General features: G+C 40.9%; 1 protein-coding gene across 1 annotated transcript in view; it reads left to right on the top strand.

The window, feature by feature from the left end:
• Positions 1–27,236, top strand: part of SP110 (SP110 nuclear body protein) — a 42,172-nt gene continuing 14,936 nt past the window's right edge. The window contains 10 exon segments of the mRNA XM_030802388.1: positions 1–131; positions 2,992–3,139; positions 4,798–4,966; positions 6,894–7,160; positions 7,492–7,575; positions 8,371–8,460; positions 9,900–9,977; positions 11,840–11,908; positions 17,293–17,442; positions 19,060–19,140. Coding sequence (XP_030658248.1) covers positions 2,993–3,139; positions 4,798–4,966; positions 6,894–7,160; positions 7,492–7,575; positions 8,371–8,460; positions 9,900–9,977; positions 11,840–11,908; positions 17,293–17,442; positions 19,060–19,140 — 1,135 coding nt within the window. The 5' untranslated portion in view covers positions 1–131; position 2,992.

Here is a 27,236-nt window from a genome sequence, read left to right as displayed (position 1 = left end):
TTACTGCGTTTGTCAAAGCACAGACTTCCTGTTTTGCCTGCTGGCATCTCCCTGTAACTCTTCCAATCTTCCAGGAGTGATCCCTGTCCCAGCCCCTGGAAAGGGGCAGGAACGACAAACTCGAAGTCCAGGTGAGTTTCTGTCTTTGCTGCTTTATTCTTCGCTCTTGGTGACTGCAGCTCTTAGAGTTAACTTCCCGGCAGCAGCTGCAGGGTGGAGTTTAACTATTTAAACTCTGAGTCTCTCTCAGAGCTCAGACACGTGGTACTTATTAGGAGACTGTTAAAAGGGGGCACATGGAGGGAACACTGATACCTCTTTTTTTCGCCATAGAGTCCAGCCTGTTATTGTGAATGGAACCGAGATTTGCCCTCTACCCTCACCTAAGCTCTGATCCTACACTGCCCGCAATAGGCGGCTCATCTGTTACCCATTGTGTAAATGATTAGAGGTACTTGGGAAGCTGGCGGAAAAGAAAAAAATGAAAGTACATTTAATTTCCTCTCTAGTGTATCATGAACTTTTTATATATTTTCTCTAAACACATGATTATTTCCTTGAAATAAATTATTAGAAGTGGAAATTCAAAGGAGCACATATTTTAGGGCATTTGACACTGATGACTAAATCAGCCCCCAGAACATTTGGACCTGTTGACCTTCCCACTCACAGTGTCTGAGATTATTGCTATTATTTTCTATCTTGGCCAATTTGATAGACAAATATGTTATCAAATTGTCTTCATTTACACTTTGTTTTTTTGTTTGTTTTTGTTGTTGTGTTGTTGTTGTTTTCTGAGACGGAGTCTCGCTCTGTTGCCCAGGCTGGAGTGCAATGGCACCATCCCAGATCACTGCAACCTCCGCCTCCCAGGTTCAAGTGATTCTCCTGCCTCAGCCCCCTGAGCAGCTGGGACTACAGGTGTGCACCACCACGCCCAGCTAATTTTTGTATTTTCAGTAGAGACAGGTTTCACCATGTCAGCCAGGCTGGTCTCAAACTCCTGACCTCAGGTGATCCACCTGCCTCGACCTCCCAAAGTGCTGGGATTACAGGCATGAGCCACCATGCCTGGCCTTCATTTATGCTTTCTACTAGTTAGTTAACATGCTTATCGTATATTCATTGCACATTTGGCTTATTCTTTTATCACTCTCTGTTCATGTACTTTGCTTTTTTATTTTCGAGTTGTATGTTTGTCTTTTGCTTATTTGTTTGCAAAATCTCTTTACATAATAAAAATCTGAACAGTCATATATGAGATGTAGTATCTTGCATAGAAAGAAACAGGACTTTAGAGTCAGACAAGCTCTGCTTTGCCACTGAATACCTTGGGTGAGTTACTAAACCTCTCTGTGCCTCCCTTTCATCTTTGGGACTCATGACAGATGAAGAATGAGGAAGCTCCAGACTTCCTGTTCTGAGTGCTGCTGTATAATGAATTGTTCTAAAAGGAGCCCCCAAGACCGTTTCCTCTTCTTAATATATGTTTATTCTGACTTTCTCTGACTTTGCACTTGATCTTTGCACCATCTCCTTCCCCTATGCATATTGTGGATAGTAGATTTCTCTCCTATCTGTTCTCTCTCTTCCAAGACTTCTTCACCATCACAGACTCTCAATGGCATCTTTTCTTGTTTTCCAATGCTATTGCGGATTATTCTTTTCATGAGTATTTTTTTCTGCCAAGTTAAAAAAATTGGGGAATGAGGAGAAAGAAACTAGGATGCTTAATCTGCCATCGGCATTAAATCCCCGGAAACAGTTGTTAATTACAATTTAGTTTTCTGTTCAACACAAAATGAAGTTGGAAAAGTGGAATCCATGTTTGTTCTGTTTGTTAAAAACTCTCAAGTTGATTGAATGTTTTGTTAGCGCTTTTCCTTTTCTTGACAATTTGTCAAGAATGTCATTTGCAAACTTTCTTCCCATTATAACCTACTGATATCTCCTCATGGTCCATAAATGGCCAATCTTTAATACATGCTGCATGGGCATGGGAAAAGGCACATGTCTGAGATATGAAATGGTTGCACTGAACAAGTCGGTTAAGTCACTTTTACTAAGTATGCCTTTCTCAGCCCTCATGGTTTTATTTATGCTTGACCCATTTGTGTTGAAGATTGGGAGTGGTTTGTTAAAGTTTCTAAATATTACCGGGTTTCCAGCTGGACTCTACCCATTTTAGGGTGGTCCCTGTTGCATGAGCATTGCTAGTTAATGGCTTCAGCTGCAGCCCAGGTCATCTTGTTTAATCCAGATCAGTGTGGCCATAGAACACATAGTTAGGACTCTAAGCCTAGAATCAGGATTTGCTCCCAGCTCTTCCACTCTCGGGTTGTGCAACCCTGGGGCAAATTATTAAACCTTTCTATGTCTCAGTGTCCACAACAGTATAAACAGGTGTAGTCATAGGAACCATTTCACAAGGGTTTTATGAAGATCAGATAAGTTACTGCATATGAAACCCTTAGAAGAAAGTCTGGCACACAGGAAACACTCTATACATATTAGCTACTTTTAATATCTTCCTTATGTTTACCTGCAGCGCCTTGGGATTCTGTCATTACATTTTCAGTCACTCTCAGCCTCCATTGTTGCTGGGAATTGTCATTGTTTCCTATACCCATGAGCCTTTTAGGCAGACATTGCTTTGCAGGCTACTAAGGATGCCTTTCGGACAAGAATGCCTACCTTTAGATCTGCCCATGAGTGCAGTGGCATAATCTTGGTTCACTGCAACCTCCACCTCCCAGATTCAAGTGATTCTCCTGTCTCAGCCTCCCAAGTAGCTGGGACTACAGGCATGCGCCACCACACCCAGCTAATTTTTGTATTTTTAGTAGAGACAGGGTTTCACCATGTTGGCCAGGATGGTCTCCATCTCTTGACCTCAGGTGGTCCACTCGGCCTCCCAAAGTGCTGGGATTACAGGCATGAGCCACTGTGCCCAGCCTTTGCTTCTATTTTGTATCACGCCTCTTTCCATAGGATGTTCACCATGACAAGAGCCATGGAAGAGGCTCTTTTTCAGCACTTCATGCACCAGAAGCTGGGGATCGCCTATGCCATACACAAGCCATTTCCCTTCTTTGAAAGCCTCCTAGACAACTCCATCATCACTAACAGAATGTACATGGTAAGTCATGTTGAACCCTTCCATGGCAACTCAGCCCCCACTAAGTATGCCTGATTAGTAAGGTCTCAAACCACAAACCACCACGGCTTCCAGAGTTTGGAAGGCCCAGCCCAGGCATGTTCATTATCACAGAAGGTGGGGATGGTTAGGAGAGAGGGTGTCATAGGGGCTATATTGGTTTCTACGGTGTCATAAGGACTGCTGTAACAATGATTACAAACCAGGTAGCTTAAAACAACAGAAATATATTCTCTCAGTTGTGGCGGCCGGAAGTCCAAAATCAAGTTGTTGGCAGGGTTGGTTCCTTCTAGAGGCCCTGAGGAGAATCCGATCCCTGCCTATCTCCTAGCTTCTGGTGGCTGTTGGAAATCCTTGGTGTTCCTTGCCTTGTAGACGCATCACTCTAATCTGTTTTCATCTCTACATCACCTCTCTTTTGAGTCTTCTACCTAATCTTCTGAGGACACTTGGATTTAGGGTCACCCTAATCAAAGATGATTTTATCTCAAGATCCTTAACTTAATTACAACTGCAAAGACACTTTTTCCAAATCAGTTCACATTCACAGATTTTGGATGGATATATCTTGGCTGAGAGGGGCACCATTCAACTCACTACAGGCATCATCCCAATTTATAACAGCTTATATTGCTCACAGTGCATTCCGATGTGAGACAGGCAGGCACTGGGAGATATGCTATGTGGACAAAAGTGGACCTATTTTTATATAATTTTGGTTTTTAAAAGCATTTATTGAGCCCTAGACTCAGGGAAGTGCCAACAATCTTCCCCTAGTCTTAGTCTGGTTGGCCCCAACGCCGTCTTCAGATCACAGCCCAGAGAGCACTCCTCAGAGACATCTCCTTGGCCCACTCATCTCATTAAGACCCCTTAGTTATTCAGTTCCATAGCAATCTATGCTTTCCCTCCATAACACTACTCTCAACTTTAAATGGGTACTTATTTGTGTTTATTAATGCTCATTTTCTCCACCTGACACTGCCAACCCTGCCCCCCAAATATAGGCGGCTCCATGTTGGTCTTATTCAGTGCTGTGTACCCAAAGACTCACTGACCAAGCCTAGCAGATATTCAATAAGTATTTGCAATCAGTTCCATCTTGCCATATTTCTCCTTTTGTCCATCCTCTCAGCAAAGAAAATTCTCAGGGTGACTTCTCTGTGGCTGGAATCCGTTCAGGCCATCTCAAGTTTGAGAGACACAGGGAGAGACTGGGCAGAGGCTAACAAGCAACCAGCAGAATTGCCTCTGTGACCATCACTAGAATCATTGCTGAAGTATCCTGCCCAGTGCCTTAAAGAATCAATTACATAGTAGCATCCTTTAACTCCACTTTCCTTCCTTCAAATTTCTCTCTTGTCTCAAATGTGCCTGAAAGTTGGATTCAGAATATAGACTTACTTTAAGAAAGCTAAATTATTTATTTTTGTTGCTAGTCATCCAAATATGTGTAAAGTTCCAAAAATAAGCATGTAAAACTGTGACTGCTCTACCTTAGAGAATGTGACTATATATTTTATGTTAAATTTCTTCTTAAAAGAGTAAGGTAGCTTTCTTAAAACTTAGAAAACCATAAATGTATAACTTCCCATTCAATTTTATAGTCATTTATAAAAACCTTCACTCCATTTTTAAAGGAATCTCTGGAAGCCTGTAGAAATTTGGTCCCTGTATCCAGAGTCGTGCACAACATTCTCACGCAACTGGAGAGGACTTTTAACCTGTCTCTTCTGGTGACATTGTTCAGTCAAATTAACCTGCGTGAATATCCCAATCTGGTGACGATTTACAGAAGCTTCAAACGTGGTAATGAGATTTCTCAACTGCTTTTTGTATTTAAAAAGTTGCTATGGTAAAAGTCTGGGTTTACTTCTAGCCCTGTGGAATATGCATGTTAATCCCCCGCTTTCTCTCTGGGGAGGAATGGACCATATTCTCTCATTGGTACAGCTGCAGGAGCAGCCCTTTGCTAAAGCTGATCCCAACTCTCTAAAATGAATTTCTAGAGGACATAAACATTTCTTACGTGTTCTATGAATTTGGAAAAAATCATAGAATTTGGCATACTGGACAATCTATAGGGAATGCATAAGGTGATAGAAATGCAAAGTTACAGAGATCAGGTCTGGTGGAAGGAAAAGGAGAGTCAGGGAGGAAGAAAAAAGAATAAGGATGGATAATAGTAAGTATCTTTTTTTGGTGCATTGTCTCAAACACTTTATTTGATTATCTCATGTCATCTTTAAAACAACCCTTTGAAGTCATTTTTATCCCCATTTGACTGACAGAGAAATTAAAGCCCAGAGGTAATTTTCCCAAAATTAATTGTCGGTTAAGAAGCAGAGCAAGAGTCCTACTTGGGTCTCCCAACACCAGGGCCCAAGATTTTAGCCACTAGTCCAGACAAGGACAGCTGGAAGGCAGACTGTAAAGCTAGAGAAGGGAAAAAAGGTAGCTACAGAGAAAGGGAGGGAATCGCAGACATAGCCACAGAAAGAGAGGGTCTGAGAAAGAATGGATCATGAAGTACATGGAGAAAGAAAAGAGACTGGATAAATAAAGGAGTAGGAAAAAGAACAGTGGCAGAGCTTGGAAGAAAGCAGCCAGGGAAAGAGAGCAGGCAGTAAAGTCATTTTAGGTTGGAAGATAAACACTGTGGCCAAATCATATGTTCACTTACCTCAGAACAACAAGCAAAGGACCACCAGCTCACGTTGGATTGTGATATTTTCATTAGTGGAATCACCACTGTTGACAGTTCCTCCTTTGCTCTCTGACACTTCACCATCAAAAGGCTTCCCCCTAAAAGAAGAGATGATTTCTTGAGCTAAACGGACAGTGAAAGGGGCAAGTCCACCTCCAGGTAGGGGCAGCTACAGAGGACCCACTGTCCTGGCAGCATCCGGGCAACATTAGGAGAGGCATGGCCTTAAAGGCTATGCTAAGAACATCTGAGAGCCATGGGGACCCACACACTGATGTGCCCCTGACCTGGCTGAGCTTCAGTCATCTTCCAGGATCTTCAACTTGACGATTTTGTTCTGAATCCCTTTCCAAAATTTGAAGTTACTTTCCTTTTTCCATTCACTGGTTGAGACCATTTTACTTCTGAAATAAATGATGGAGAAGAATCTTAAGAGAAACCCAGCACTAGCCATGCAAGGGAATAGCATGCGGAAAGCCAAGGGTCTGGGGTATTGTGGATGGGAGAGAAACCTGGGTGTGACCAGATCACAGGGTACAACAGAAGGCACAGAAGCTGACTCTGCAGAAGTGAGCAGAAACCAGAATATAAATATCCTAATACACCCTGCTAAGGAATTTTTATTTTCTCTTATTTGCTTCAGGGAAGTATGATCTGTTTATTTATTAAAACAGAGACCTCTTTTAAAATTATAGCATGTTCATTATTGACTAAATTATATGACACCAAGATTAAAGAAAATTAAATCCCTGGGTGCAAACCCAAACTCAACTTTTATGTGTGAAACCATTTTGGTATTAGACCAGGGCTTAGATGCAGTTATTGAAGCACTCAATGCCCAAACCGGATAAATAAAATAGAAAGGGGCCACACATGGATAACGATGACAATGAATCAGTTCTCTGTACTTGGGGGACAATGAATAACTCCATGCCCCCATCCTATTAGAAGGCATGTATTAAGAAATCCCCTTCCCCAAGTAATTCTGAGTCTCCAGGGTACTGATGTGTGTCCCTTCACCAATCCCAGTTGGTGCTTCCTATGAATGGCAGAGCAGAGACACACCAATCCTACTTGAAGCCCCAGCTGGCTTAGCAGAAGGAAGCTCCCTCCATACCCCACTGGCGCTGCCCCCACCACAACCCCCTCAACCAAGCTGTTCACCCTGTGCGCCAAGAGTCAGTGAGCCTGGAACATCCTCGCAGCAAAGTGATGAGATCCTGAGTGAGTCGCCCAGCCCATCTGACCCTGTCCTGCCTCTCCCTGGACTCAACCAGGAAGGAAGAAGCACTTCAGGTGAGAAACAGATCCCATCCAACACCCATATAGCCTCAGCCTAAGGTGCCTGTGCCATGTTGCCTCCAATCCCAGCAGCTTGACTTTTATTGTCCTAGTTCTTCTCTTGCACCCACCTACCCATACACAACCCTTTTCAAGAGGGATTATGAGCACTGCCAGGAGGGTGGGTAAGACCTAGAGTCTAGAACACCTGCTTCTGACTCCTGGATCATTCCAACCCTCTGTCCTTGTGCCTAGATGCTCTATCTGCTTCAGGCACTTTTAACATTCACTCTCCTCCCTGACATCCATTCTCTGTAAAGTGTAATAATTTCCTTTCCTCCTTCAGTGACCAATGACAAGTTAACATCCAAAATGAATGAGGAAGAAGACTCAGAAGAGATGCCGAGCCTCCTCACTAGCACTGTGCAAGGTAACACCGACTGGGGCTGATACAGCTTAGCTCAAGGTGCCCGTGAAGGCAGAACATGCATCTGCCAACCAAGAGGCTGTGGTGGGAACCCTGGGAGAAAGAACTGGGCGATACAAAGGAAAAGAAACAGAAGGGGCCAATTCACCGACGCAGCAATGCAAAACAAACCAACAACCAAAACGCCATTCTGAATTGACAAGTAACCTGCATAACACTCACACTAGTGACCCTTAGCTGATTCCTCAGCCCCACCTGATTATGGGGGCCTTTGAGTTTCAACATTCTTCATTTTTGTATGGTTTGGATTCTAAGAACAATGTTATCAAAATTACTAGAAAAGATGGCAAAATGTTTAAAGGTCTGCTAGACCTGATATTTAGCTTCTAAAATGGTATCACTTGTCCTCCCCAAACCGTCATCATAATGGAGTTTGATTACATTAAATATAAGAATGGTATCATATTGGGCATTGTCAAAAATGCTATCATGGATTCTGAGCTCTCCAGTACTGAGAAGAGGGGTCCTCTTCGATCCAAATAATATTTCATCCACTCCTCTAATACCTACCATCCAAAAAGCTTAGTATAATCAGGAAGCTAACAGCAATGGAAGAACAAGTGGCTAATTGAGAGTGAATGGTTGCTTACCTTCCCACTCTATGCCATCCTTCCCCAGGCCTTGGTTGCTCAGTTACCCCATCATTTTTACTTGTTGGAATAGAGCATTCTCTTTCCTCCTCATTCTGGTCCCTGCTTGCTGTTCTTGAGATCTAAAACTTTTTCTTCCTCCATTCAGTGGCCAGTGACAACCTGATCCCCCAACTAAAAGATAAAGACCCTCAAGAGATGCCCCACTCTCCCTTGGGCTCTATGCCAGCTAATCTTGGTTTGGTCAACCTAAAAGCTTACCTTTGTTTCTGTGTCTACTGAGAGGAAAAGCCATTTGGATCTTCTAGGGAGGGGGCTCTCCTCCTGCCTCTCAACAGCAATCTTGGCCCAGCTTCCAGTTCACCCAGCACTTGGGAGCTTGAACAGGCCGGGAGACCTGACCTCTGAATGGATAGAGTCCCCGGGGAGGGCAAAAGAGGCAAGTCTGGAAAAGGTAGACTTGGATAGGGCCACGGATGATGATGGACAGAGCCCCACCAGTATCTGTAGGTTTGGACTCCAAATGCCACAAAGCACCTGAAAGGGAAACATTCACCTGCCACAAAGGGTTGTGGCAGGAACCCCAGGGAAAAGCACAGGGAACTGAGTCAGGCTGGACTGTTTGACAGAGCCACTCTTCTGAGGCCACGTCAATAAAGTAGTGCTCAAAACTGCTTTGTCAAAATGCAAAGCAAATGAACAAAAACACTGTGCGGCCCTAATAGTGAATTGGTGCAGCAGACATGGATGGTCCTCCTTCCAAGCCCCAACCTGACAGTGGGGAATTTTCACTTTCAACCCTGGTCATTTCTATATCATTTGGAGTTTAAAGAGTTGATATTACTAATACAATTTGAAAGGTAATAAATTATTCCAAAGGTCTAATGACTGCTTGCCACCTGCCTCAGTCACCTATTCCTAAACAGGCCAGCATTTGAGACCAATCTGATAGCAGTGTGTAAAGAAAAAAGGTGACAGCTTCATGTGAGATGAGCCTTTATTTGTTATGGCTTCAAGTTCTGTCTTTCTTTGTGCAGCAAAAACTAGCAGAGCTTTATATATCTTTGCTGTTAACAGGTGCGAGCAAGCACAGGCTAGCTCCTGCTTTCTTCAAACAATCCTTGTATACAGAAATATATGAGGCACTTAGCCTTCTTCACTATTTCTCCAGATAGAGCAGTTAAAGAATATCCATACACAGACATCAAAGCAATAAGATGTATTTTTCATACAGCAAAGACATTCCCCTTCATCGTGGACATCAGATTTCAATGTCACCACTTTCCACTCTCAGCTTCCTTCCTTGAGCAAGGGCTGCTGGGAGCAGCAACTATGTGACCACAGCTATGATACCCAGCACAGTTTATTTCTGCAATTTCCATTCATTGCACCTTCTTCACTCACTTCTCTTCCATCCATAAAATAATCTCTCTAAAAGGATCAGACTGAGCCTCTGTTGTGGGGCAGTTGTGCCCTAGTTCCCTGTGATGGTCGCACAGGTAACAATAACCACAAGTTGGTAAAAATCAAGACAGAGCCAGGGAATTCTTAGGGCGAGCAGATTCCCAGCCCTGAGCTGCATGTACTTTCTACTTTTCTAGTTCTTCCATTGACTTCCCTCAGCACTTTCTCTTCACTGGATCTGAGCTCTGAAATAACTTATATTTCTTTTGTCAGAGATAAGAGATAATTCTCCAGAACCAAATGATGCAGAAGAGCCCCAGGAGGTGTCCAGCACACCTCCAAACAAGAAAGGTAAGAAAAGCCTTTCTTCTGTAGAGGTCAGAAGGGTGAATTCAGAGTTGCTTTCTGTTTTTCTGACTGTATCTTGTCAAGAGCACTACTATGTGACCACGGTCCTGATGCCACACACAGTTTGTTTCTGCAGTTTCCGTTCACTGCATCTTCCAAAAAGGCCTTTATGAAAATTATCAGGAAACCAGAAGGCATTTGGGGATTGCCTGTTCTGAAAAAATCAATCTCCTATATTCACAACTTCTTAGAGTGTTAATTGCACTTCCCTCTTTAACTGAAAGTTGGTTCCCCAGAGAGGAACCCACTTCCTCTTAAGACATGGCTAGGCATTCTCTGCCGTCCATCACTCACACCTCATGGTGAGAGGCCCCTTAGATGTCCACCCTTTGCTGCCTACTGACCCCATCCAGCCCCTTCCTCCTCGATCCTCTCCTTTGAGGCTTAACCATTCAATTAAAATGTTCACTCACTCATCATCAATATCATCCAATAATTTCCCCAATAATCCTTTCAAAGGCTGTTTTTCTGTCATTTCAAGTCCCAGCATCATCCTAGATGCCTTCAGGGTACACATGGATAACAGACAACTCTGTTATCCCATACTCTGGCCCCTCAAATCCTTCCTCTTTTCATTTTCCATGACTTTTTCCTCCACCAATTCTTGGCTTCCCATACCCAAAGGCAAGCTATAGACCCTATCATCATTCAAACCTGGCTTGATTTCCCAACAGTTAATTTCAGAATTCCTTTTTTGATACCTATCCTTGAGCTTTTCTCCTTCTATAGCTATCATTCAACCTCCGATCACTCTTTCCCAGCCCAATTCTAACAAAAAAAAGAATCAAAAATATATTTTTCTGTTCTTATTTATTTGTTGTTGTCTGTTCTTATTTATTTGTGTGAAGCTGTCCTTCAACCTCATTTGGATCACCAGTCCACTGGCCGTTCCTCCTTCCAAGCCTTCATCTGCTTTTCTTTGTTTCCCAGCTTTTTAACATTGACACTAACTCACAGTCCAAGATTCATCATTTCAGTAACCTATTGCCATTATCTTAAACCCGCTTTTCCTCTCTGCCTTTTCCTAGAACTCTCTGGCAAGTCTTGGAACACCCTACTTACCTATTTCCTGTATACTGCATCTGAAAGCCAGCAGTGCTGGAGAGAGTTCCACAGCAGGACAGAGTGCACTCACTGGTCTTCATGGTTCCAGCACAAATCATCTCTCCTTACTGTGTAACAATGCTACTTCCTGCAATAATCCTTTCAAACCTCAAGCCCTATTTTTCAAACCTGACCCCCTCACCTGCTGCTTTTTGCTCAATCAATGACTTTCCCTCCTGCACCATAAGGAGATATCAGATGAGAATCCCCTTATTTGTGCTGCTAGCCCTACAAACCCTAACTACATCTGTCTCCCTCCTCTCTGAGTTCCCTCCTTCTCTTCTAAGACAATCCTTCCACCTCATCTAATAGTATCCATGATCCCTTCTCTCTCAAGTATTCATTACAGCAGTATCTCTCACACAAGAGTCTGCATTACCTGTATCATAGCTCATTTAAAAATGCTTTTTCTTGATTCTCATCTCACTTCAACTACTTCCATAGCTCTCTCCTTCATTTCACAACCAAACTTCTAGAAATGAGCTACCTAAACTCCCTGTCTCCATTTCTTCATTTCTCCTTTTCCTCTGTCATTTTAGAATCCTTCTTCCCCTATTACTCCCTGAAGTAGCATCACCTAAGGTCACCAATGACCTCCTAGCAATGTGGTTTGAAGGCCAAAAGTAAAAGCTGAATATCACTGACATACAAGATTGGGAGGTCAATGTTTGTAATTATAAAACAGTATCCTTTCTTTTTAGGAAAGAAAAGAAAAAGATGTATCTGGTCAACTCCAAAAAAGAGACCTAAGAAAAAAAGCCTCCCAAGAGGTAAGATGAGAGTACAAGAGGAAGCTGGAGGCTGGAAACAGCTCATGCAGGGCTTATAGGTCAAGCTGTGGAGGGTTTAATTTTATTCTAAATGCAATGGGAAGCCATTGAAGAGATTTAGTCAGTGAATTGACACAATGCAAGCTCAATTTTGCTATGATGTAAAGAATGAGTTGGAGCTGGGAAAGAATGGAGGCAGGGCAGCCATTTTGGGGCAGATGCCATGAGAGTTCTTGGTGGCTTGGATTCAGATCTGACAGTGGAGATGCAGAGAAGAGTGCCAATTCAAGATCAGTTTTGCAGGTATTGTTGACAGGATTTGACATATCATTAGCTACAGATGAGAAAGAGAGAAAAATCAAGGCCCACTCTTCAATTTCTGGCTTGAATGAGTAAGTGGTAATGCCCACTGCTGAGGGAAGATGCAAATAGATTGGGGGATAACTCTTAGAGTTCAATTTTTGACCTGTTCCTTTAGAGGTTTACTGCTAGCCATCTACGCAGCTGCGTATAGATGTGTGTTTTGTCAAGAACTGTAAAGGGTCTGAGATGTTACTCCACTTGCATTGGTATCTCCTTATATATATGAGTGCTGCAGGAACACAAGGTATCTGGGTCAGGGAAAATAGTTCTTTACTGATATTCACAACCAGCTCATCAGCAAGAGCAACATTGCAGCATCTCTCTCCCATACACAAACTCAAAGGCAATGGTAAGAGAGCTAATGGAATCTTTCTATTCAAAATAGACTACAACTCATATATAAGGGATGTAGAATGATGGATTTTTCTGTTTAGATACATGAGAGTGATAGCCATCATCCTCTCCTCCTGAAAGGAAAAGAAAAAACTTTGCTGCTTTGAGACAAAATGGAAAAGATCCTGATTCCAAAGGTCCCCATCCTAACCTTTGGAATTTAAATGCATCTTTCCAAAGGCCAGAGAAACTCCAGGTGTTGCTGGCTTTTACAACCTAAAGATGTCTCCAAGTTCTGGGCTTTATCCCTTGTGATATATAAATACCTACGGAAAGACCAATCCAGTTTTCCTGGTACTTTAGGATTTAACCTAGGAAGCTAGTCCTGGGTGAACCCATTTGGCCATCTCGGGAGATAAGAGAAGTTTTATTATCCCTTTAGCTCAGAGTAATTAACTAGAAAAATAGCTATAGCTCTAATTCTCATGGTATGTGAAGAGGAAAATGTTTCTGGGGGAAGTGAAAGCAAGTATTTCCTATATTTATATTGTATACATTTCTATGTCTCCGCGGCTAGGGCTTTTTACAGGAACACTGAGAAATCAGGAAGTTATATTCCCCACAATATGGCAATTCGGCACTCATTGAAAAAGTGTGGTCCATATATATATATGAGTTATCAGATATATATATATATATATAAATATATATATATAAAATATATATAAAAAATAAAAAAAAAAAAAAAAAAAAAAAAAAAAAAAAAAAAATAAATATATATATATATATATATATATATATATATATAAATAAAATCTGGACCAGATAATACATAATATCTGGACCAGATATATGTATATACATGAGTTAGCAATAAAATAAAGGTATTCTGATCTATGGGAGAAGAAAAGAGAACCACAGACCTAGCCCTGCTCTAAGAAATCCCAGTGGAAGAGGAATCTAGCAAGGCAGACTGAGGGAATGAGACAGTGAAGACCAGTGAAGACAGAGGAGCACCAAGAAAGAACATGTTAGCAAGCCAAGAGCGAATGGTTGACTATACTGAGAGACTAAGATAAATTCAGAGAAGAGGGCCTTGAGTTTGGTCACAAAGAATCACTGGAAAATTTAAGAAAAATTTTGATGATGGAGGCAGGAGCCAGTTGTGTGGGGAGGATAATGAATGGGAGGTGATAACATATGTAGACAACTCTAGCTGTAAAGGGAAACAGAGCAATAGATGGCAGCCTAAGACAGTGGCTTAAAGCTCCTCTTCCCTGACTTAGTTTACCCTTAGTATGATCCCATGTCCAAAATCACAGGGCTGGTGTCCTTTTAAGATGCTTAAGAGAAATGATTCCATTCTATGAAAAGTAAGTGACCTTCCTGGGCAGGAAGGAGAGAAAAGCTGCTTTCTCCCCAATTCTACTTATTAGTCAATGCCCTCTCACAATGTTGTGTGTGTTCTCTATGGGCCTCCTTGGTTTATTGTAAACTAGTCAGGTTATTCAACTCACACTCCTGAGCTTTGTCAATCACTCTCACAACTTCAATGACCACCTTTACACTGATGGCTCCCAACTCTACATCTTCAACTCAGGTTTGTCTTCAAGAAACACATAGCCAACTGCACACTGGGCATCTTTGTTTGCAAGTCTCCCATTGACACTACAGTCTCAATATGCCTGAAATTAAATTCACCTTCTTCACCAAAAACCTAGTCTTCTAAGTACCATTCAGACATTTATTCCAACAAATATGCAGTGAGCACTAACTGTATATACCCATTCTGAAAGCTGAAGACAGGTTTTTTTTAAAGAGAGAAAGTAAGAAAGTGAGCAAAAAACAAAGGGGAAAGTTCATGGAGCTTACATCCTGGCTGGGGGAAAGAAAGAATATAAACTAGAAAGCACATAAACAAGATAATTTCAAGTACTGATGACAGGATGAAAGAAAATAATGGGTAGGATTACAATAGTGACTTGCAGGTTGGGGTGGGAGTCACTTTGGATCGGATGGTCCAGGCAGAGGGACTCAAAAGTGCAAAGAACCTGAGGCAGAGAGGAAAGACCAGTGTTGTTGGCGATGATGAAGAAAGAAGGTGGTAGAAAGTGAAAAAGTAGACAAGAATCAGATTATGCAGGGTTTCACAGGCCCTTGGGAGCCTTTTGTAGTTTGTTTAACTTGAAATGAGGAACTTAATCTACCCAGGTGCCAAGCAAAAACCTTAGTCATCCGTGACTAACTGAACTCTATTAGCATATTGACAAGGTCTATTGGTTCACCCTCTTCTTTCCTACATCAAAATCTAATTAGTTTATTTCCATGCTTAAATCTTGTCCATGGCTTCCTATTGCCCTTAGGGTAATGTTCACTGTCCTTAATGTGATTGTTAAAGCTCCATCCAGTCTAACCCATGCCTTACCCTCCAACTATTAATATATCTCTTTCCACTCAAAACTCCAGTCGACCACTCTGAACTTTCATTTCTTCCCATTTCATTTCTCTCCCCTTTGATCCTTGGCATGTGCTATTCTTTTTGGATGCATATTCTGAACCTACACTACTCCCCATAAATGTTTAGTTATCTCATTTTCATCAGTGGTGTTGGCTTATGTCTATCTCAGGAATGCATACTCTGACCCCTAAATTAGCCAAGCTGGTCCCACAGTTTCTACAGCACCCAGCACTGGCTCTTTTGGAAGATTCCAAATACTCTATTGTAATTACTTATATAATGTGTCTCTTCTAGGCTAGATGGTAATGTCCTGGCACAAATGAGCTACTGATTATTTTTTTAATGAAAAACAAATGAAAGAAACCATATTTTCTGTAACCCAAAATTTGAATAATGATCTGACAAAGGATAGTTTATGAATTTATTATTGTGTTATGAAAAGGGGTCATAGACATTATGGGCACCACATGGTGTAGATACAAACTAAAGGTTATTGGAGGGAAATTTCCAATACAATTCTCCAAATTCTTATTATCCCACATTTAGGGCAGACATACGTACTCTGCACACCCCATGGCCAGCAGCCCAGTACTGAGATGCCCATTCTCACAGTGCTCTACACATTATAGGATTAGGGAGACAGGGAATGTCTATGCAACTATACAATTATGAACACTCCCTGGTCAGAGAAGTGACTTTGTCAGAGAGGGGAAACCTCTGGAGTCAGTGTCAGGTGGTCAGTTCTGTTGAGGTAACTCTGACCTTTTGACATCTCTCTGCCAGGCTACCGAAAGGAGTAGACACCAGTCCCTTTCAGATTTGCCTTTCTTCATATTGTATTTAAATGAAATGTTTCAGGTTTTTTAAAAGAACCATTTTATTTTAAATGTGACAGATGATGTGCTTTTAATTTTCTTTTTTCCCATTTTCCAATTTTTTATTGGGGTAAAATACACATGACATAAAATTTATCATCTCAACCATTTTTAGGTGCATAGTTCAACGGTATTAAAATACATTCACAATGTTGTGCAACCATCACCACCATCCATCTCCAGGACTCTTTTATCTTGTAAAACTAAAACCCTGTACCCATTAAACAACTCCCCATTCCTCCCTGCCCGCAGCCCAACAGAGAGATATTTTTAAGAGTCATATTATTTTACATTTAATTAATCAGCTTTATTTTTTAAAAAAAACACATAAAAAGATGTTTCAAAATTGTAAGAGAAAAAATACATATAGTAGTGCTGAAAATATATACATGCTGCACTCTCGTATTTTCTGTTAAGTGTTCTCATCTCTGAAACCCTCCTTTAGTTATGCAGAAAAAAACCCTAAACTTGATAATGAAAGGCAAGTTTTAGGCTCTATCAGCCTGCCCCACCTCTTCTGGATAAACATTCAGTAACTTCCGTGTTTGAACTTCCTGCCAGCCCTGGGTCCCACTGGGCTTTCGCTTCCGCCGCCTGTTAAGGGTTCACCCATGCCTTTTCCTCCGGAAGTGGCCTGCGGATATCACCGCCCTTGCGTGCGGGAGGCATGGCTGCACGCTCTGTGTCCTTTCTAACCTGCAGAGAAACGTTCTTGTTCAACAAGACAGTGGTCATCCTGTGGGATCAGCTTCTAAAGTCAACAGCCAGTGAAAACTGTGTTCTCTTTCCACAATGAAGCAAATTCACCTCTGCATCCTCTGGCATTGCACCTCCTCTGGGTCTCAGCCTCACCTTCCATCTCTCCCTTGTGGTAGCCGCCTTCTTGGCAGAGTCCTTGCCTCTCAGTTTTTCTAATACCTTGCACTTTGCCCACTGAAGGCACCTAGAAACTTTTGGAAATCTCCTGTACCACACACGGGCCGTGGGGGAACCTGGAGAGGTGCTTTATAAGACACCTCTCCACCTAGAGGAGACTGTGTGGCCACCTCGTGGTGCAGGCCGACACAAACGAAAATCAGGAAATAAGCTCTAGGATTTCCCCAGCTTTATCTAGTTGATTGCAACAAGTCATACCAGGAGTGAAAGCAGATGGTAATTTGGGGAGGCAAAGAAAGGTACACATAAGAAGAATGATATAATTATAGAGAAATAGCAGGAGAAAAGTGAGGTACAGGGGTACAGAGATCTGAAAGGGTGGGAGTTAGGGCCATGAGAAGGGAAGTCACTGATTGGGACTGTAGGAGGCTCACTGAAGACCCCAGTTTAAATTATTAACAAGTCATTATTTGGTCCAGGGACAGCCTCACCTAGACATGGAATCCAAAAGAAGCTCAAAAGGGTGGATCAGGTTCCTCAAAAGAAAGACGACTCAACTTGGAACTCCACGGTAGTGACAAGGGCCCAAAAGGCGAGAACTGAATGCGCCCGAACGTCCAGATCAGAGGGTAAGGCTGATGATGGAATCTGCCATTTGAATGGCTCAATGTGGGAGGGTTTCTCCTGAAGCAGGTACAGGGTTAAGTAGATATGTAAAGTCAATAGTAAAAGGAAAAAGTACAGAGAATGAGGATGGGGTATAACAAGAGGGACAAAGAGAGCAAGCATCTGTTGCATCTGAAAAGTTTTGTGGAAGAAACAGACATGTTCACAGGGACAGCTGTGGCCTGGGGCAGCAGCTCTCAAATTTTTTGGTCTCAGGACTCCTTTATGCTCTCAAAAATTATTGAGGACCCTAAAGAGCTTCTGTTTATGTTGTTTATGTCTATCTACATGTACCTGATTAGAAATTAAAACTAATAATTTTAAAATATTAATTCATTTAAAAGTAACAATAATAAACCAATTGCCTGTTAACATAAGTAACATTATTTTATGAAAAGTAAATATATTTTCTAAAACAAAAAAAAATTAGTGAAAAGAGTGACATCATTTTATATTTGTGCAAATCTCTTTGATTGTGAGTGAGCTTTATAAAAAGACAGCTGGATTCCTATAACTGTTTCTGCATTCAGTTGTGATATGTTGCTTTTATTGAAGGATAGAAAGAAAATCTGGCCTCACACAGATTTCTAGTTTAAAAGGGTGAGGTAATTTAATAGTCTTTTGAAATATCTGTGGATATTCAGCTTTAATACTACACCAACACTCAACAAGTGATAGTTTCTTAAATATTAGTTGTAATGTAAAATTTGAAACCATATCAATTAACTTCATACTCTGTTACAATAAAATACATTAATCCATCTTGCATTTTGAATGGACCTTCTACTAATGCAAGATTTTATAATAGTACAGCTGTTTGGAAAATATACATTTGGAATTATACGGTGAGCTTGTAACTCAATCACACAAGTGTTTTCTTGGGGCCACTGTGGTACTTCAGGATGCAATAGAAGGGCTTTATATGTGCTCTTCAGTTTTTCACATAGAATATTAAGATGTCAGATATGTACTCAAGGGTAGAAACTTAATAAAATTAATAATTTTTACTGGCTCACCAAGAACATTCTCAAGTGAATCTTGCTTTTTTTTTTTTTTTTTTTTTGGTACAGTGAGTAGGTGGCAATAAAGGATGCAGTGATTCCTGCTGAGGTTTGGGGACACTGCTTTGATGTGTCCTAAGGTACCAGCAGTTTTATCTGCCATTGCTCTTGCTCAATCTGTACAAAGGTTGAAATAGTGAAAAAGGCAAATAACATCTTATTATGAAAACGATTTTGACCCTGCAAATTTTCTGAAAAGGTTTGAGGGACCCCCTAGGGGCTCACAGACCTTACTTTGAGAGACTGTGGCCAAGGGGTTCAGACGGCTGCACCACACTGTGGATGTCTCCATTGGTAGAGTAACCACTGCTAACCAACTGTGGTCAGCTCCTCCCCTGAGTGGCAGACAGGCATAGTGTCATGAGCAGCACCAAATCTCTTGGTAGATGCATTCTTAGGAGGGTAAGACCTGGGGCCTCCAGGACTCAACTTCAGAGTGCGCAAGGGCCTTCCTGGGTCTCTGGGAGATTCTCCGTGGAGCTTCCCAAGGAGCATTTACTAAGATCTTTCATTTTCCAGAGATCATTGATGGCACTTCAGAAATGAATGAAGGAAAGAGGTCCCAGAAGACGCCTAGCACACCACGAAGGGTCACACAAGGTAAAACTTGGAGATCGCTGGTCTCAAGAGTACAGTCACCAGGAATCTAAATTCAGAGCTGTTTTACACTAAGGCAATATTTCTTTCTTTTTTTCATTATCACTGTGCTAGAGAGCCCTTCTGGATTTTTTTTCTTAATCAAGACCCTTCCCATGATATTTACTACAAATGTATGTCCATTTTATGTAATGTGTCCATATGTATGTATGTATATCTGTGCTTTATAAGATTTTTCTCAGCACTCAAGAATGAGTTTTTCCACTATTGGCAACAGTATCACCATTATTGAGAATGAGTGTCCTAAGAATATTCATGGTACTGTACTGAAAGTACAGCTTGTCCAAAGTACAGCTTGATCCAACCCATGGGTTGGATCAAGCTTTTTCCTAGAATTCCAATCTCCATATTTCTCATGTGGCCTTTCTGAGAAAATTGAGAAGCGAAAAACTCATTACAAACACACATGTAACACTATGACTGAGCATGTACAACTGGTGGAATTGTGGGCATGTGCTGGTAAAATTGTGCATGTTAATTCACCCCTCACCATCGCTACCATTGTTCACATTTCTGGAGTAAGTTGATACCACTATCCTCAGGGGGGCAAAAACAGCTGGATATCCATCTGTTTGCTGGTGATATGGTCATTGTCACAAAAATCACAGAACTCTCACATGACAAATGTGATTTTCAAACAACAAATATCTAATTATTGTCAGGAAAAATGGATTAAATTTTACCACCTTAAAATCTAAATTATCATTTTAACAGTTTCTCCTATATTGCACTGGCTTATCTAGTAGTATTTCAACTTTTCTCATGGTTAATTTTATTTTATTTTCACAACCACCCTTGGAGAAGACTGAATGACTTATTCCAATTTAGCAGATGAGGAAATTAAGACATGGAAAGGATTAATGGGTTTTTTTCAGGATCCCCTGGGTAAGGGCTGGCTGCCACAGGATTAACAGCCTGGTCCCCAGGAACTCTTTCCAGGAGCCATCGTTCTCCATAGAAAGGAAGGGGCAGAAAGAATACTGTCAAACCTTTGTCAATTCACTATTGCCCAAAATCGAAAACTGCTTATTCAAAAATTACTTTCTCATTACTTCCAAGATCCTATGGATAATAGAAATAAACTCTTTCCGGGAAAATCTCCCAGGGCAGAGCATAAGTATAAAGAAGAAACTATTTGGTCTCTGTGGTGTGGATTACTGTTACCTTACTGTTATTATGCCATTCTAGGCCATAAAAGACATCCAAGCCAGAAAAAGCATTATGGGCTTTTTAAAATCATGATTTCACTTTTTTTCAACATAGAAAAGTTCCTGGACTTTTCTAAAAGCAGTGTGCTGTCACCATTAGGATTATGTTGCTGGCCCAGCACAGTGGCTCATACCTATAATCCCAGCACTTTGGGAGGCCGAGGTAGGTGGATCACTAGAGGCCAGGAGTTCAAGACCAGCCTGGCCAGCATGATGAAACCCTGTCTCTACTAAAAAACACAAAAACTAGCCAGGAGTGGTGGTGGGCGCCTGTAATCCCAGCTACATGGGAGGCTGAGGAAGGAGAATCACTTGAACCCAGAAGGCAGAGGTTGCAGTGAGCCAAGATCACACCACTACACTCCAGCCTAGGTGACAGAGCGAGACTCTGTCTCAAAAAAAAAAAAGAGGATTATGCTGCTATGTGTGACAGCAAACCTCACCCCACTAAAAAAAAATAATAATAATAGTAGCTAAAGCAAGAGAGGTAGGTGGTCAAGAGCTGGTATCATACACTGTAGGGTCCTGGGCTTATTCTTGCTTGTTGCTTCATCATCCTCAGCATGTGGCATCCCCTTCACTGAGGTCCAGCCAGCATGTCTATGTTCCAGCTAAAGAGAAAATGACAATGTCAAAGAAGGGCACACCTCCTCCACTGAAGGACCCTAAATGCTTCCGGTCACAGATAGTAATTTGCTGTCATTAATAATTTGCTATTGGGAGGCCAGGGTGGGTGGATCACTTCAGGTTGGAAGTTCAAGACCAGTCTGGCCAACATGGTGAAAACCCATCTCTGCTAAAAATACAAAAAAAATTAGCTGGGCCTGGTGGTGTGCACCTGTAGTCCCAGCTACTCAGGAGGCTGAGATAGGAGAATTGCTTGAACCTGGGAGGCAGAGGTTGCAGTGACCCAAGATCACGCCACTGCACTCCAGCCTGGGCAACAGAGCGAGACTCCATCTCAAAAGAGAAAAAAAAAATTGCCATCATTTTATTGCCAGGACTGGTTGCATGGCCACACCTGACTTCAAAGGAGGCTGGGAAATGTAATCTTTAATCTATAAGAATAAGGGGCTCAGAATCAGGGGCTTTATTACTAAAGAAAAAGGGAGACCAGAGAAAGAAGAACAACTAGCAGTGCTCACCCTGCCCATGTTTATGGTGGACATTATGACTGCCCTCCTCTAGTTCCAATTCTTCTCCCCTTCCCAGACACTTGGAAAGCTCCATTATCATCCCCCTTGCAGGAGGCAGCTCCACTATACTAGCTCTGGCAAATAAGCCAGAGAGATGGGTGTCACTTCTGGATCACAGCATGTGAGAGCCCGTTGCAGCTCTCCACACTCTTTTCCTGCCTGTGGAAGTGTGTGGAAGAGGGAGGCGCCAGAAGGCCAAAGCAGCATGACCTACCACATAGAGGACAGCGGCCCTGGAGGGCTCTACAGAGGACTTCCAGTCCTACAGAGGGTCCTATTGTCCTACAGAGAACTTCGTGTGATAGAGAAATACACCTTTCAATGTTAAGCCACCAAAATTTGGTTTCATCTGTTACTGCAGCACAGCCTACCCTGTCCTGTGTGATACAATATTCCTAATAAAATTTTCAGTGTAGAAAATTGTAAATCAGGCTAGGCATGGTGGCTCACACCTGTAATCCCAGCACTTTGGGAGGCCAATGTGGGAGAATTGCTTGAGCCCAGGAGTTTGAAACCAGCTTGACAATGTAGTAAGACCCTGTCTCAAAACAAAGAAAAAGAAAATTATAAATCATAAACATCTATTTAATCTGCTTCCCCCACTTTATTTTTGTATAAGTATGCATACATTTTTCTTTTTATATATAAGCTTACACTATATAGTCTATTCTATAAATAACTTTTTTCATTGTGTATCATCTCTGTATCAATGTTATCTATTTTTTTAACTACATGGCACGTTACGTATGATTCACCACAATTTGTTTAAATAATCACCTACTAGTGGACAGTTTCTTATTTTTATATGAAAATAGAAATCAGGTTTGTGTGTATTTATATCTTTGCACGCTTGTCCAATAATTTCCTTAGAATTGGTTCTTAAACACAAGCTTACTTGGTTAGAATCTATATCTTAATTATACATGTTATTGATTTGCTGTCCAGAAAACATAATGATTTATGTTCCCTTTAACAATATATGAGTATTCATTTCCTACATCCTCAATGCTGGATGTAATAGAACTTTTTAAATGTTTAGGTATCCTTAACATCCAAACAATGAGTTTCTTTGATTATTAGTAATGTAGAGATGCTTTCTAAATAAATTTGTCATCTTCATTTCCTCCTTGAGCATTTTTAACTTACGTTTTTTGCTTATTTTCCTAGATTACCATTCATCTTTTGCTTTATCTAATAAGGATATTAACCTTCTATATGTTATGTATATTTAAATTTTGTTTTTGCTTTAATAGTGTCGGGGTGTTTTTTGAACTGTGAACTTTTTTTTTCAGTCCTCCTTCTGTATATTTTTAATTTTTTAAACATTCAAATCTGTTTATCTTTTAACTGTATAATTTCTGGCCCTGAATTTTGGCTAGGAAACCTTTTAATATCCATGGTTTCTAACAATCTTTTTCTAGTCTTGAAAAACTGCTTATTAATTTTAAAATTAATAAGGCGTGCTGGCTCATGCCTGTAATCCCAGCACCTTGGGAAGCTGAGGCAGGAGGATCACTTGAGGCCAGGAGTTCAAGGCCAGCCTGGCCAACATGGTGAAACCCCGTCTCTACTAAAAATACAAAAGTTAGCTTGGGGGTGCATACCTGTTATGCCAGCTACTCAGGAAGCTGAGGTGCAAGAATCACTTGAACCCAGGAGGTGGAGATTGCAGTGAGCTGAGATTATGCCACTGCACTCCAGCCTGCATAACAGAGCAAGACTCTGTTCCCCAAAAAAATTTTTTTAATGACGTATTTTAAATGTTAGTTCTCTAGTATATTCCTGACCCATCTTTATTCAATCCCCAAATTCAATTTCCAGGTAAAATGGAGTACTTTTTTCACATAGGTCACATGGTTTTCTTGCCTTCTCAAAGTCATGGAGAAACAGGAAAAAAATTACTTAAAAATGTATTGACATTGCAGGTTTGTAGATCAATATTCGTAGCCATAAAAGATGTGGGTTTTTTTCTTTTTTAGAAAAAAGGAGAAAAGAATATGGCCAGTCAAGTTCAAAAAGAAAACAGAAAAAAAAACGCCCAAGAGGTAAGAAAGAAAAGTGAAGTGGTTACTCCCTTGGTGTTTATCGGGCCCCTCACCTGACCAGCTGGCATGACCTCCTCTCCAGCCACATGGGCCTGGAGCACAGCCAGCCCCAACCTTGTCCCCTAGGCCACCCCATCAGTAGACTCCCCCACAAAGGAAGAGCAAACCTAACACCAACTTGGTTTATACCTAGTCTTCTTTTCTCTTACCATAGGGAGGGAATGGGGTTGAGATGGACATGAGGCATCAGACAATTTTGAGATTAGAATTGTTTCCTGTCTAGGGTCAGAGCTCAGAAGAATAGACACAAGAAACCTAAATCCCCAAGCAGGATTCAGACTTTCAGTTCCAAACTGGATTAGATTTGGAGTCATAGAGTGTTCAGAGCTACATCAGTCAACCCATGCTTGCTTGCATGCCTGCATGCATGTGTCTACTCCAGTGCACAAACTGTGTTACTTGCAGAATAAGAAACAAAAAAGCTGCATTTTTCTGGTTCCTCTGCTTCATCCCACTTTTCTTTTTCTTCTCTGTATTCTCTCCCTCTTCCCTTTCTCTGTTCACTTCTTTTTCCCTTTTCCTTTTTTTATTTTGTAAATTTTTTGTAGAGACCAGGTCTTGCTATGTTGTCCAGGCTGGTCTTGAAATCCTGGCCTCAAGTGATCCTCTTGTCCTAGCCTCCCAAAGTTCTGGGATACAGGTGTGAGCCACTGCACCTGGCCCCTTTTTCTTTATTCTTTTACTCAAAATTATTTACAAAGGGCCTAAGATATGCCAGTCAGTGGGGATTCTCTTGGATTCTGTACCTTTATGGGAGCCAGCCTGGGAAGGGATCTTGTCCCAGCTCCCAAACATGAATTAGGACACAAGGATCACTGCTTTGGAAATCCCTCTAATTTTTCTGCTTGTTCCCATCATCCCTCAATCTTGGGGTTTGGCCTGGAAGGAAAGTCATATCTGCCTGCTTGCACTTCCACTCCCTGGCCTCTTCTTCCTGGCTCCCCACCCCACTGCTTCCCTAGGCTGGAGAAAACATACTCTCTGTCATTTACTGAGTGTCGACTACCAATGACTTATAGGAAAACTTGACATTCAGACCTCCAAAGTTTTCTTTTGATAGGTACAGGTAATTTTTGGAATTTATAAATTCCTCTTTGCTCCCAACAAATACTGTGCTTCAAGATTTTGTCTAAGCTTGCCAAAATGGCCCCAACTGAGCAGTGGCTTCTCAGTTCTAGCAAGCATCTGCCCTCGCCCTGAAACCTATTGATGTAATAGTCAGGGAAATCTTTACTATTTGCAAGTATGAAAAATACATGCTTCCTCAGCAGAAACCTTACAAGCTAGAAGGGATTGGAGTCTTATCTTTAGTCTCCTTAAACAGAATAACTCTCAGCCAAGAGTTTTGTATCTGGCAAAACTAAGTTTTATGAATGAAGGGAAATAAAGTCATTTTTAGACAAACAAATGAGGGAATTTGTCACTACCAGACCAGCTTTATAAGAAATGCCAAAAGGAGTTCTAAATCTTGAAACAAAATATTGATATGCACCAGAATACAAACTCTTCAAAGCATAAAACTCACAAGGTCTATAAAACAATAACACAATGAAGAAAACAAAGTATGTAGGTAACAATTAACATGATGACTGAAACAGTATCTCACATCTTGATATTAATGTTCAACATAAATGGGCCTAAGTGCTCCACTTAAAAGATACAGATTGGCAGAATGGATACAAAATCACAAACCCAATATCTGCTATCTTCAAGAGACTCACTTAACACACAAGGACCCATATAAATTCAAGGTATAAGGGTGAAAAAAGATATTCCATGCAAATGGAAACCAAAAGCAAACAGGAGTAGCTTTTCCCATATCAGATAAAACAGACTTTAAAGCAACAACAGTAAAAAAAGACAAAGAAGGTCATTATATAATGATAAAAGGATCAATCTAACAGGAAGATATTACAATCCTAAATTTATATGTAGCTAACACTGGAGCTCCCAGATTCATAAGACATTTACTACTAGACCTAAGAAAAGAGATAGACAACAACACAATAATAGTGGGGAACTTCAGTATTCCACTATCAGCACCAGAGAGATCATTGAGACAGAAAGTCAACAAAGAAACAATAGATGTAAACTACACTCTAGAACCAATGGACCTAATAGATATTTACAGAAGATTACATTCTTCTCATCAGCACATGGAACATTCTCCAAGATAGACCATACGATAGCCACAAAACAAGTCTCAATAAATTTTTATAAATTGAAATTATAGTTTGATGGGAATAACATTGAATCTATAAATTACTTTGGGCAGTATGGCCATTTTCAATATAGTGATTCTTCTTATCCATGAAGATGGAATGTTTTTCCATTTGTGTCTTCTCTTATTTCCTTGAGGAGTGGTTTGTAGTTCTCTTTGAAGAGGTCCTTCCCATCCTCTGTTAGCTGTATTCCTAGGTATTTTATTCTCTTTGTAGTGATTGTGAATGGGAGTTCATCATGATTTGGCTATCTGCTTGCCTATTGTTGGTGTAAAGGAATGCTTGTGATTTTTTGCACATTGATTTTGTATCCTGAGACTTTGCTGAAGTTGCTTATCAATTCAAGAAGTTTTGGAGCTGAGATGATGGGGTTTTCTAAGTATATAATCATGTCATCTGCAAACAGAAACAACTTGACTTCCTCTCTTCCTATTTGAATACCCTTTATTTCTTTCTCTTGCCTGATTGCCCTGGCCAGAACTTCTAATACTATGTTGAATAGGAATGGTGAGAGAGGGCATCCTTGTCTTGTACTGGTTTTCAAAGGGAATGCTTCCAGCTTTTGCCCATTTTATATGATATTGGCTGTGGGTTTGTCATAAATAGCTCTTATTATAATTTTGAGATATGTTGCATCAATACCTAGTTTATTGAGAGTTTTTAACATGAAGGGATGTTGAATTTTATTGAAGGCCTTTTCTGCATCTATCAAGATAATCATGTGGTTTTTGTCTTGGTTCTGTTTATGTGATGGATTACGCTTATTGATTTGTGTATGTTGAACCAACCTTTCATCTCAGAGATGAAACTGACTTGATCATGATGAATAAGTTTTTTGATGTGCTGCTGGATTCAGCTTGCCATTATTTTATTGAGGATTTTCTTATCGATGTTCTTCAGGGATATTGGCCTGAAATTTTCTTTTTTTTGTTGTGTCTCTTCCCAGTTTTGGTATCAGGATGATGCTGGCTTCATAAAATGAGTTAAGGAGGAATCCCTTCTTTTCAATTGTTTGGAATAGTTTCAGAAGTAATGGTACCAGCTCCTCTTTGTATTTCTGGTAGAATTCAGTTGTGAATCCATCTGGTCCTGGGTTTTTTGTTGTTGGTAGGCTATTAATTACTTCCTCAATTTCAGAGCTTGTTATTGGTCTATTCAGGTATTCAACTTCTTCCTGGTTTAGTCTTGGTAGGGTGTATATGTCCAGGAATGTATCCATCTCTTCTAGATTTTCTAGTTCATTTGTGTATAGGTGTTTATAGTATTCTCTGATGGTAGTTTGTATTTCTGTGGGATCAGTGATGATAT

Source organism: Nomascus leucogenys, chromosome 22a (assembly GCF_006542625.1).
Source record: "Nomascus leucogenys isolate Asia chromosome 22a, Asia_NLE_v1, whole genome shotgun sequence".
Classification (NCBI taxonomy): Eukaryota; Metazoa; Chordata; class Mammalia; order Primates; family Hylobatidae; genus Nomascus; species Nomascus leucogenys.
The sequence above is the reverse complement of the archived record's forward strand: the minus strand, read 5'-3'. Positions and strand labels throughout refer to the sequence as shown.